We start from the raw sequence: 12333 nt of genomic DNA, 5'->3' as shown, positions 1-12333 counted from the left end.
AACTCTGTCTGTTTCTGTGTGTTAGGAGAGTCAGCTACATTTCTTGATCTTCAAAGTAATGGGCAGGATGTATACTTTTAACTAGGTGGCACTGACCCTTCTTCACAGGGGATGCGCAGCTATAATGGAGACCAAGCTAGCCGGGGTGCTCCATAGAGTGTCTGGAGGTTAATAACCTCTTTACCTCTGCCTTCATCTTAATTGATAAATATAAAAAAGCAAATCCTCCTTGTTTAGTTCAGGCTGCTAAAACAAAGTACCATCACACTGACTGGGTGGCTTATAAACAACAGAAACATATCCTCACACTTCTGGAGGCTGGGGAGTATAAGATCTAGGCTCTGACTGATTTAGTGACTGGTGACAGCCTACTTCCTGGTTCATGAAAGATTCTCTCACTGTATCTTCATATGGCAGAAAAAGCAAGAGATCTCTCTGTTATTTTAATAAATCACCAATTCCTTTCATGGGGGCCTCATCTCCATGACCTAATCACCTCTCAAAGACCTGCCTCCTAATACTATCACATTGGAGTTTAGAATTTCAAAATATTAATTTTGGGCATTCCATTCCTTATATTCCTGGTCACTAAAAACCAAGAAGTTATCCCATTCAAATACCTCAAGACTTGGGGCAACCTGGGTGGCTCAGCAGTTTAGCACCATGTTCAGGCCAGGGCGTGATCCTGGAGACCCAGGATCAGGGAGTCCTGCTTCTCCCTCTGCCTGTGTCTCTGCTTCTCTCTCTGTGTGTCTTTCATGAATTAAAAGAAAACAACCAAGTCTTGAGGAAGAAATTGTTTCTTAAGTTTATGTTGAAAGAAAATAGGTAGAACAGGATTTTGGTGTGGTTTTTTTTGTTTTTAAGATTTTATTTATTATTCATGAGCGACACAGAGAGAAAGAGGCAGAGACACAGGCAGAGGGAGAAGCAGGATCCATGCAGGGAGCTCGACGTAGGACTCGATCCCGGGTCTCCAGGATTACACCCAGGGCTGAAGGCGGCGCTAAACCACTGAGCCACCTGGGCTGCCCTAGAACAGGATTTTGGACCTGGAGTAGGCAAGGTGGCGGAAAGGAGAGGTCCGCACCATTGTTACCCACTGTTTTGTTTTGTATTTTTCCTGTGACTTGGCTAATAGGGTGTCCTTAGAATAAGGTGTACTTTGCTTTTGCAGCCCTAATCTTGAAAAAGCACTGTGCTTCAAGTTATATGCTATCTGTACAAAATCTTTCAGTTAGACGGATTGAAAGTAAAGACATGAGTAAAGCTATAGCAAACAAATGACATACAAAATAAAATAGTATCTATCAAAATAAACTTTGAGGAAGAAAGAAAAAGACAAATATTAGTTCACAATATACTCATCCTACCTAGTATTAGAAATGCTCCTGTGTATACTGGCCAAATAAAATGGTAATGTGAGAAAGTAGCAAAAATCCTAAATATTAGGAAATTTAAACACTGATTTTAAATGAAAGTTAAAAATTATAGACTATTTAGAGAACAAGGTCAAAACTTTGGAAGGCCAAAGGAATTGTCATTTATTCAGAAGAATATCAAATACTTTTTGCACAAGACATAGTTTTTTATTTTTTAGATGAATAAACTGGTAGTGTTTTTAAGACCCTGTCTATTAATTTAATCATGAAGAGAGAGAGAGAGAGAGAGGCAGAGACACAGAGGGAGAAGCAGGCTCCTCACAGGAAGCCCAACGTGGGACTCAATCTCTGAACTTGGATCGCGCTTTGAGCAAAAGGCAGATAGATGCTCAATTGCCGAGCCACCCAGAGGTCCCTAGTTTTCAACTCAGTAAAATGAAACAAGTAGAACAGGAAGAAATTAATAGAGATAAAATCAAATTGTAGAATTAGAAATAGTGATGAGTAAAAATTTTAGGTAATAAAAATTATGAATAATATCTTTGTAAAAAGGTCTATCCCATATCTAAGAAAATAGTAAAAAGCTATAGATTCATAGTCCTTTATAAAAAATCCATGTGGTAAGATAGGTTTGAGAATTCAGGATTTTTCATATTTTACTAAAGTAATATGGTGCACATTCCATATTTTATATGACACCTCCAGCAAATCTGAAGCAAAATCTGGTAATAATCAAACTTCTTGCTACATCACCTTAATGAGTTCATAAGAGAAAAATACCTATCTACTCAGTGTTTGACTTAATAGAGCTTTTTTTTTTAAAAAAAGCATTTGAAGGGGGCACCTGGGTGGCTCAGTGGTTGAGTGTCTGCCTTGGGCCCAGGGCGTGATCCCGGAGTCCCCGGATCAAATCCCACATCGGGCTCCTTTCATGGAGCCTGTTTCTCCCTCTGCTTATGTATCTGCCTCTCTGTCTCTCACTGTGTCTCTCATGAATAAATAAATAAAATCTTTAAAAAAAAAAAAAAGCATTTGAAGGCCGCTTAGGTGGCTTAGTAAGTTAAATGTCTGCCTTCAGCCCAGGCCATGATTTCAGGGGGATCAAGCCCCACTCAGTCTCCCTGCTCAGTGGGGAGTCCACTCCACTTTTCCTTCTGCCTCTCCCCTCGTTCATGCACATGTGCTTGCCTCTCTTTCTCTCTCCCCCTCTCTCATAAATCTTTTTTTAAAATTTTTTATAAAACCAAATGCTTCTTACCAATAAAGTACTTAGGAAATGGAGTAGGAAAATACTTCATTGATAATGTTGAAAAGTATCATCTAAAAATAATAGGTGTGCTTAGCTGGCTGAGTTGGTAAGCACACACTCTTGATCTCAGGTTTCTGAGTTAAAGCTCCACATTGGGTGTGAAGATTCCTTAAAATCTCTTTAAAAATAATAATAAATAACAAAAATCATAGTATACCCTGTACTAAAAACAAGTCATAAAGTAGTGCTGTTCAGAATGTTAAGGAATTAAGTTCAGAAATGCCTGCACATTTAAAAATACTAATGGAATTGTGACAGCAATTTTACGTTTGTTGAATCTGATAATTAGAAAACTTGGGCTTGTATTTTGTATGTGTTTTATATTCTAGTAGGAGTCCATTTTTTGTGTATATACAAGAATATTGTTTCCAGTGGATTAGGTGGGGGAAAACCCAGTTCTTCATTACAGATAGTTTGAGATGCATTGCGCTAGGGGAATTTCTGTACTGTAAAGTTAAGACAAAGACCAAGCACGGTCACCACCAATCTCAGTGTCATGCAGTAAATAAAAAATAGGGGTATAAGAAAAAAATCGGTAGAACTATTATAACGAATTTAATAGGGAAAAATCCTATTCACTGTAATAGTGAAATTACAAAGAATTTAAGACTATGTAGTTTAAATATAAAAATTAAATTGCAGAACTTCTTAAATCATCCTAAGTGAAAATCATGGACCTTTAAGAACAGTGTAACAGATTTTTTATTGAAGGATAGATCATGAAGTCTTATAAAGAGCCCTGAGATTTTACCATACTTGCAATCTAATGATTTCAGCCTGCTTGCTGAAGACACAAGATTCTGAGTCAGAGACAAAAGGGTATTATTACTCATAGAATAGCAGGCAGCGTGTACTTCATGTTTGTGTTGGTTCCCATGTATCCCTAAAACTTTTGGGGACAATATGGAGCAGGTCCATGTGGATACTGAGGGCACGTTGAGTTTATATTACGCTTGAGGTACTTCTGAGTTTAAGAAACCCTCAGTCTTAGAAAGGGGCTGCTGGCACACCTGCCACCCTCCCTACCTTTACTATCCTCAGTAGGAAACAAATCTGCTTCCTACCCTGGAGGAAAATACTATCTTTACCTTCCAAGGTTATTTGCTATTCAGACATTCTTGAAAAGATGTTAAGTAAGACTTAGAGAACCACAAGATATCTATGGAGAATTGTCTCAACAGATAGAAGACTTTATGAAATGTAGAGCCATACACTGTTTCTGAGTGGGAGTTCTGTTATCGTAAGATATCAGTTACTTCTTGTAAGAAAGGCTGTTCTCCCTGAGAACAGCCCTAAATTTTATACGTTTAACATTATGTGATAAATTAGAGAAGTTAGGAAAAATAATGCTGAAAAATAGCCAAGAAGAATTTTTAAAAGTTAGAATAAGTGGTCCACATATTAATAAAGAATTCTAATTATTGTAAGATAACAGTAACTATATTTACATGATGCTATCTCCAAATGAAAAAATATTTATAAACACATATATGAAAATATTGCAGAATAGGTCTTGGACAGGAAAGGCCATATTATGAAGGATCTCACAGGCAGAAACTAGATTTGACTACAGAAACAAAAACAAGGGATGCCTGGGTGGCTTAGCAGTTGAGTGTCTGCCTTTGGCTCAGGGCGTGATCCTGGAGTCCTGGGATTGAGTCCCACATTGGGCTCCCTGCATGGAGCCTGCTTATCCCTCTTCCTATGTCTCTGCCTTCTCTCTGTGTGTGTCTCATGAATAAATAAAATCTTAAAAAAAAACAAAATAACTTTTGGTCAATAAGCAGCATTAACAAAGTTGGAAAAGGACAGCAAAAATTATTTGCAGCTTGTATCTTTAACAAAGAGTGAAATAAATAGCACTGAAATGTTAAATTCTTAGAAATTAGAACAACAAATATCCAGATAGAATAAAAGGCAGAGAAAATGTAAATTAAAATGATAGGCTACTGTAACAAAAAACTAAACTAATATTGGTAAAGATGTAAAACACTTGATGTAATTCCCAGAATTGGAGACGATGTGAAGAAATAGATTGTCAGATATATAGTGCAGGAGCACATACAAAAGTCCAAGCTTTCAGTAATGCACTATGGTGCTTTTAAAATGTTGATGGCTTTTGACCTAGGAATTTCATTTAAGTAAATCTTTCCTGAAAGGAATAAGCCAAAGTACAAAGGGTGTATGGCAGTGTTGTTTCACAATTTAAGATTGGCTGTAAGCTAAATGTTCATCAACATGGTATAGCTTGAGTTATATGTACTACATCCATACAATGGAATTAAGTCATTAAAATTCATATAGATTAATCTTTAAAGAAGTAGAAGATGAGAGGCATTTGGGTGGCTCAGTCGGTTAAGCATCTGCCTTCAGCCCAGGTGATGATCCCAGGGGATCCAGCCCCTTTCTTGACTCTCTGCTCAGCGGGGCATTTGCTTCTCCCTTTCCCTCTGCCCCTCCCTCCTGTTTGTGCTTGTGTGTGTGCTCTTTGTCTGTCTCTCTCTCTAGCGTGCTCACTCTCAGATCTTAAAAAAAAAAAAGGTAGATGTACATAAAATATTTTATATCTTTCTTGGAACATAATCTCTGGAAATCTCACCTCCCTATACTCTTGGTTGTATCCTCACCTATTTCATTTTTTTTTTTCATGTGTAACCTCTAAGTATGGCTTTGCCGGTTCACTTTAGTGTTCTCACACAGTCCGTATTTCTCTTTTTCACTTCATTTTTCTCTATAGTATTGTTATACTTGACGTACTTTATTCATTATTTAGTTCTGTAAGAATTAGAATATTTGAATATGGCTTTAAGTACAGAACATCCATCTCTTTTGTTCATTTTATCCTCCATACCCAAAACAATGTCAACTCTATAGCAGGTTCCTAACAGATACTTCATGAATGTGGAATGAATTTATAAAACTACTAAATGGAAAAAAGTTAGCTATACACCATAAACCAATCCTACTTTCTTTTTAAAAACTGTATGTGTTTATATATTACACATGTAAAATTTCCAGGTGGCGAATTAACAAGTAATTTTTACTACTCTTCTTTTCTGCTTCAAGTCAGAACATAATTTTATAATTATTGAAAACATATTACTATTACAGGGTTAGGAAGGGGTGACTCATGGGCCTCCTTTTAAATATAAAAAAATTTACTAGTCTGTGAAGGTGAAATTACTCACCCTGTCCTGACTTTTCCTCTTGCAGGTAGCACCTCCTCCACCTCCACTTACTGATACACCTGACTCCGCAGCAACTATGGGTGGAGGTTTACCAACAACCATGGGAGGGCCTCTTCCTCCACATTTGGCTCTTAAGGCAGGTGAGAGACTTGATTGTGTGCATATGATGGTGGTAAGATACACATGATCCTTCTTGGTCCTCATCTCTTTCTCATTTGGATAGAGAAAACTGCAGTAAAATTCCTAATGTCAAGACAACCCAAGGCCTTCATAAATTTACAAATATCACCAGTGATTTCTCTTATTACAAAGTGTGACATAGCTTAATTCCTTGCTGTCATTACTAATTTTTATTTCTGGATAGATTTTGTACAAGCTAGGACATTTGATTAAAGGGTCTTATTTATTATCCTTTCTTGTTTCTAACTTATTCCTATCAAATATATTGTAGATTTATACCTTGTGGATCCAAAGTGTTTCTGAATTCTGTGTATTATCAAAGCTTTTATTGGTCTGGTCTGCATAGGATAGATTAACTAGGTTCTTGTCAAGTTATTTAAGTCTCAGATCCAGTATTTATGAAATGAAAATATCAGTCGTATTTATTTCATAAGATTGTTGTGAGGAATGAATTTTTTAAAAAGCATGTCATAGACTTAGTAGAGTTAATAATCAGGCAGTATTAGCTGTTTTTAGCTACTCTGCTTTCTTCCCAAGACTCATCACTTTCTTTTTTTTTTTTTTTTTAATTTTTTAAAGGCATTTTTTATTTATTTATGATAGTCACAGAGAGAGAGAGAGGCAGAGACATAGGCAGAGGGAGAAGCAGGCTCCATGCACCGGGAGCCCGATGTGGGATTCGATCCTGGGCCTCCAGGATCACGCCCTGGGCCAAAGGCAGGCGCCAAACCGCTGCGCCACCCAGAGATCCCGACTCATCACTTTCTTACACCTTTTTAGCTTCTACTTATCCCCATCATTAGCGCTAACAGGTTTCTCTCAAGGTCATATTTAGCAAAGAAGTGGTTTTAATAAATTTAATCAGTTAATGAACTTAATTTTAATGAACTTGAAAATGTATGCTAGATTGTCAGTCACTTATGATAATTGCTAGTATCTCCTCCCTACATACCAGCCTTGGGATTATCAATTTATACCTCTATTTCAATCATGAAACACTTTTCAAGTAAATCATGAAGATTTGGGGCACATTTCCAAATAATTGAAATTTTGGCTTTTTAGTTATAGAATACCAAAATCTAAGAATATTCTTTAAAATATTTTGGATCTTCCTACAGTTTGATTAATTAAGAATACAATAATTTTCTTCCTAATAGAAAATAATTCTGGAATCGGGGCCTCTGGCTTTGGTCCTCCTGGGCCCACCTGGGATCGAGGAGCTAACTTGAAAGATTATTATTCAAGAAAGGAAGAACAAGAAGTACAAGCGGTAAGATTATCATATCACTCTTTGTCACATATCCAGGATTGTGACTTAGTACTTGGTTCACTGCAAGGCTTAAGATACTCACAACTTAATAATTTAGTGATTCTCTTTAAGTCATTACTTGAGGCTGCTTGTTCACACAAGACAACATAACCCTAAGCTACACATTATAACTGATCACTAGAACTGCCTATGAAATAAAACCGTATTTTTCTGGTGGTACAATGTGTCCCCAACTGTTTTACAGGAAATATAATTAGTTACCTTAGTAAACTTCATTTCCTGAGCACTCAGAGTAAATATGTCTTCATAGAAAAGGTTATTAAGTATTAAAGCCAACACAAGAAAATTTGTCAAGGTTTCTTAGGCATAATGTAAATACACAGTACATTAACTAATAACTTGTTTATATAATAGGATCACCAGATGCAGCAGAAACTAATTCTAGTTCAATTTTGACTAGGAATAGGAGCATTAAAAACAGTTTTTGCGGGCAGCCCAGGTGGCTCAGTGGTTTAGCACTGCCTTCAGCCCAGGGCCTGATCCTGGACACCCAGGATCAAGTCCCACATTAGGCTCCCTGCATGGAGCCTGCTTCTCCTTCCGCCTGTGTCTCTGCCTCTCTGTGTGTCTCTCTTGAATAAATAAATAAAATCCTAAAAAAGAAGTTTTTGCATTATAAGGGATGATACAAAGAAGATACTGTTATATATTTTTATACCTTAGACATGTATAACAAAACTAAAATTAATGCAGCCAACTGTAATTATTGATTCCATAGACTTTAGAATCAGAAGAAGTGGATTTAAATGCTGGACTTCATGGAAACTGGACATTGGAAAATGCTAAGGCTCGTCTGAACCAGTATTTCCAAAAGGAAAAGATCCAAGGAGAATATAAGTACACCCAAGTGGGTCCTGATCACAACAGGTTTGCTTGTTTCAGTCTTTTCCTTCTATAGTAAGTTAGAGTTGTTTTGTATAGTCATTGTTCTATTTTTGTATGTTTTATCTGATTCAGTTTGTGGATTGGCAGTGAATTGTGAAAAGAAGATACTTTGCACAAGAAAAATTGTCACTGATTTGTAATTAGTAGTTTACCATGATTTTCACTTAGGATGATTTTTAGTTCTGCAAAATCTGTCATTTGTGTTGCTAGACTTTTGAGGTTCTCATTTGTATATGAGAGGCACATCATAGCCACAAGTGGTGGTTTGTCCGTGATTTAAAAATCAGCCCTAGGTGGTGAGTTTATTCACTGTGATATTGTTGAAGGTAGTTACAAGGATTTATTTCTTTAATGGGTCAGGTTAGACACTTCAGTTCCAAAGTCTTAGGTAGACTGTATTGCATCTAGATCCATATTTTCCTTTAGCTTTGAAAGTTGCCAGCTCTTAAGAGTTCCGTTGAAGTGTTTAAGGGCTTTTTGTAAAGCTGAAGGATAGCTTCAGTCTTTGTATGTGAGTTAAATTAGCCTACTTTTATTCTGTTAAATATATAAAACAACATAAAAGGAGGTCATTGTAATAGTTGACAGTATGTTTCTCAGCCTGCTTGCTATTCTTCCTGAGAGCATTCCAGGGTGTAGTAATTATTACTCCCAGGAAGGCTCATATGGATTAGACTCTTCTGGGGGCACTGTATTTTTATTGGAAGGTAAAGAAGGCTATAGTGGAAACCTTCTGAATGATTTAATTTGCTGTCCTTTATTTATAAAAAATTATTCAAAATACATTAAAAGTATTTTCCTTGAAAATCAGAGTGTTCTCCCTCCAATACATCTAGTAATCCTAAAATCATTATTACTAAAATAAAACTTTGACACTATGGTCAAGATGATGTTCAGAGCATGGCTCCCCCTGCCTTCTACTACTTGTTCATTCCTGAATTCTCAGATACTTAATATGACATCAGATTTTTAAAAACCCTCAGAGGTTATAAAGGAAGGATCCATTTGTTGATTTTTTTTTAATATTTTGTCCTTCTGAACTGATTTAGCTTATTAGTAGCACTTGGTGATTTTAAGAACAGATAAATGTATCTGGAGCTTGTTGTAAACATGTTTTGATACCAATGTTTTATCATTGACTCCTGATACAAAGAAATGAAGAATTCAGGATATGACAGGGAGGGAGGCAGAGACACTTGGGGGAGCTAGGACACAGCATCTCCTTGTATGTCCTTTATTTAAAGGCATAACAGACAGCAACACCAGAGGTCTGTGTTCATACACACATGTGCTGCTGCTTAGGCTGAACTAAGCAATCACATGGAAAACTATTGTAAACTGATTTCTGGTGTCGCTGTTCCCCCTAGGTGGAGGAGAATGAGATTGAGTGCTGACTTTAAGCCTGGCTGAGAAACATACTGGCATCGGTGTCATTAATGAAAGGGTGGATGTTGTTCCCCTGAAAGCCAGTGGCCTTTGACCCCTGAAGCCGCTGTGCCTGAAGGTCAGTTCACAAGAGGTATAGGAAGGAGTCTAACATTTATTTTTTTCTTAAGCCTTACCTAACCTTTTATTCACAGCACAAAGTCAAGGCTAGAATGTACCTGACCAGTGGAAGGATCAGAAAGCATATAGTTTTCAAAGGACAGTTTATGCTTTATTGAGGCCTAAGTTCATCCCCTAGAATCTGCTAGCGATTTCCAAAAACATTTTGTTCTCTGATTTAAATAAGTGTGATATAAATAAGCTAAGTTTTTTTGTCATCAAGGGCTGCTTCCAACTGCAGGCATATAGCAGACCCCTGCCTCAGGAGCCACAGATACAAGCCTAGTGTTTGTATGTTCATGTGTATGTGTGCATGCATGCATATATTTAGCTTAACAGAAAGAAGTCATTAATGGGTGGCCCATGCAAAGCAATAAAATAAAACTGTAATTTAAAGAATTTGGGGCCTGTGTTATTTCTTGGCCCCAGGCTAAATGGAAAATTCCTTTGTGTTCTAGCTATTGAGACTGCAACCTCTGGAGTAAGTAAACACAGAATCTAAAACCTTAACATTTTCTTTTCGTGAACAGTTGGCTTGTCAACTTTGATTATAGTTGTCTTGTGCCATGTACATTATTTGAAGTTTACATATACTTGATTTGTTCTAGGATTGAACAGAAATAAGTGTTTACAATGGTTTTTTTGCTGTGACTTGCCTAAGCAGTTGGAAAGCCTGCCTGATTTGGGAGTCCTGGATTTAGAAATTTCTAACAGTGAAATTCCTAACCTTGTTTGTATATGTTCTTACAGGAGCTTTATTGCAGAAATGACCATTTATATCAAGCAGCTGGGCAGAAGTAAGTGTTACTGTTTCCCTGCTACTTTGAATCTTATATAGTGGAGTAATACATTAAAGTCTTCAGCCACATAAATATAAGCTTTATTAGTTGGAGTATTAATTGAGAGGTAGCATCCTGGGGTTTTTTAGAATATTAGTAATTATATGAATTAGAGGGCCCGGTTTCCCAGTTTGCATGTAAAAAAAAAAAAGGATCATTGCTGGTAGTTTATTTATTTCAAAGGGTAAGAGATGACAGGTAAACTACTTAGGAGCCCACTAGTGTCAGAGAGCATTTTTAAAAAATCTTTCTACATAAAAGTCTTTTTTGAATTTGTTCAGGTAGCTAGGTGAAATTTAGAAAGAAATATATTGGATGATAACATTTGAAACCTCAAGGTGGATGTGCATTTAAGAGTCACAGAGTCCAGAAGAGGTGAAAAAGTTAGCCCAAGAAAACAGGAATGGTTTGGGGTTATTCATAAAGGAAGTGAAAAGGCAAAGATATGATCAGGTATTTGCTGTTCTTAGACAGTAAATTTAAAGCAGGCAGTGTGTTATGCATGAAAGTAAGGAACTGGCTCTTTGTACCTGGTTTTGTTACGTTGGTGGGACTTCATTTACTTATCTGCAGATTGAGAGAAATGGCCTAAGATTTTTTTCAGATTGAGAATTCTGCGACTGCCACTAAGAATTTAAATGTATAATGTGTGAAAGACTTTCCTCATAAAATCAAACGTTCAAATGAATCATCAGGAGTTGATATTGAATTTTTTTATCCTAGACTTTATAAATAAGTTAGACTTTGGGTGGGATGTTAAGGGAAAGAAGCTAAAGACAGTCCAACTGAAGGTCAGTTGATCTGACCTTCAGAATTAATTTGACTAAATTGGCTAGTAGGCCTGAAGGTATCTGTGCCCCTTCCTTGCCTTAAGCCATCTCTTAAAGCTGAATGATACTGGGGGAGAAAAACTTTGTATTGGCATTTTCTTTAAGAATTTGAGTAGTTGTTGGCTTCAGTCTGGTGCCAGGATCAGCAAACTGTAGGCCTCTGGCCAAATACAGCCCACTACCTGTTTTATAAACAAAATTTTATTAGAACACAGCGACGCTTATTTGTTTATGTCAGGGGCTAACAAACTTTGATAAAAGGCCAGATTGTAAGTATTTTAAGCTTTTTGCAGGTCACATATATCACCTGTTGTTATTTTTGTCTTATTTTTACAACACTTTAAAAATATATAAGCCATTTTTAGTTCCTGGCCCCATCGTTTGTAAAACCCTAGTTTCTATGTTGTCTATGGATGCTTTCATGCTTTAGGCAGAGTTGAGTGGCTGTGACAAACTATGTGGCCTGCCAAACCTAAACTATTTATGATCTGATTCTTTATAGAAGATTGCCAACTCCTGGTCTCAGTAACTACTTTGGACCCATTTTCATTTCTTTCTTTGTTTTGCCTTTCAAAAGTTAAACCGCTTTTTTTTTTCATTGTTTTAACACCAGGTAATATTAATGACAACTTGGTAGAAATAAGTTTTCTGCTTTTATAATGATTTGTCCATATCTTAGTATCTGCCTATAATCAAGATGGTTATTTAATATGCTGTTAATGGAATTGCTTTTGGTTAGCAATTAGCATGAGAAAGTCTGTAATATACTCTGTATTTTAGAGAGACTTTTGTACCTAAGACCCTAGTTGCCATGATGATATGTTTCTTTGCTCAGATGATTTATC

At 36.6% G+C, this 12333-nt stretch overlaps 1 protein-coding gene across 2 annotated transcripts in view; it reads left to right on the top strand.

Moving 5' to 3' along the window:
• Positions 1-12333, top strand: part of DHX9 (DExH-box helicase 9) — a 59283-nt gene that overhangs the window by 20953 nt on the left and 25997 nt on the right. The window contains exons 4-7 of one of the 2 annotated variants that reach the window (XM_055319304.1): positions 5905-6019; positions 7217-7329; positions 8108-8256; positions 10570-10616. In XM_055319304.1, coding sequence (XP_055175279.1) covers positions 5905-6019; positions 7217-7329; positions 8108-8256; positions 10570-10616 — 424 coding nt within the window. Of the gene's footprint in view, positions 1-5904; positions 6020-7216; positions 7330-8107; positions 8257-9655; positions 9779-10569; positions 10617-12333 lie in introns of those variants that run through there. The other variant, XM_055319305.1, reaches the window with a different exon arrangement.

This window comes from Nyctereutes procyonoides, unplaced genomic scaffold (assembly GCF_905146905.1).
Source record: "Nyctereutes procyonoides isolate TBG_1078 unplaced genomic scaffold, NYPRO_anot_genome, whole genome shotgun sequence".
NCBI classification, from domain to species: domain Eukaryota; kingdom Metazoa; phylum Chordata; class Mammalia; order Carnivora; family Canidae; genus Nyctereutes; species Nyctereutes procyonoides.
This window is presented reverse-complemented; position numbering and strand designations above follow the sequence as displayed.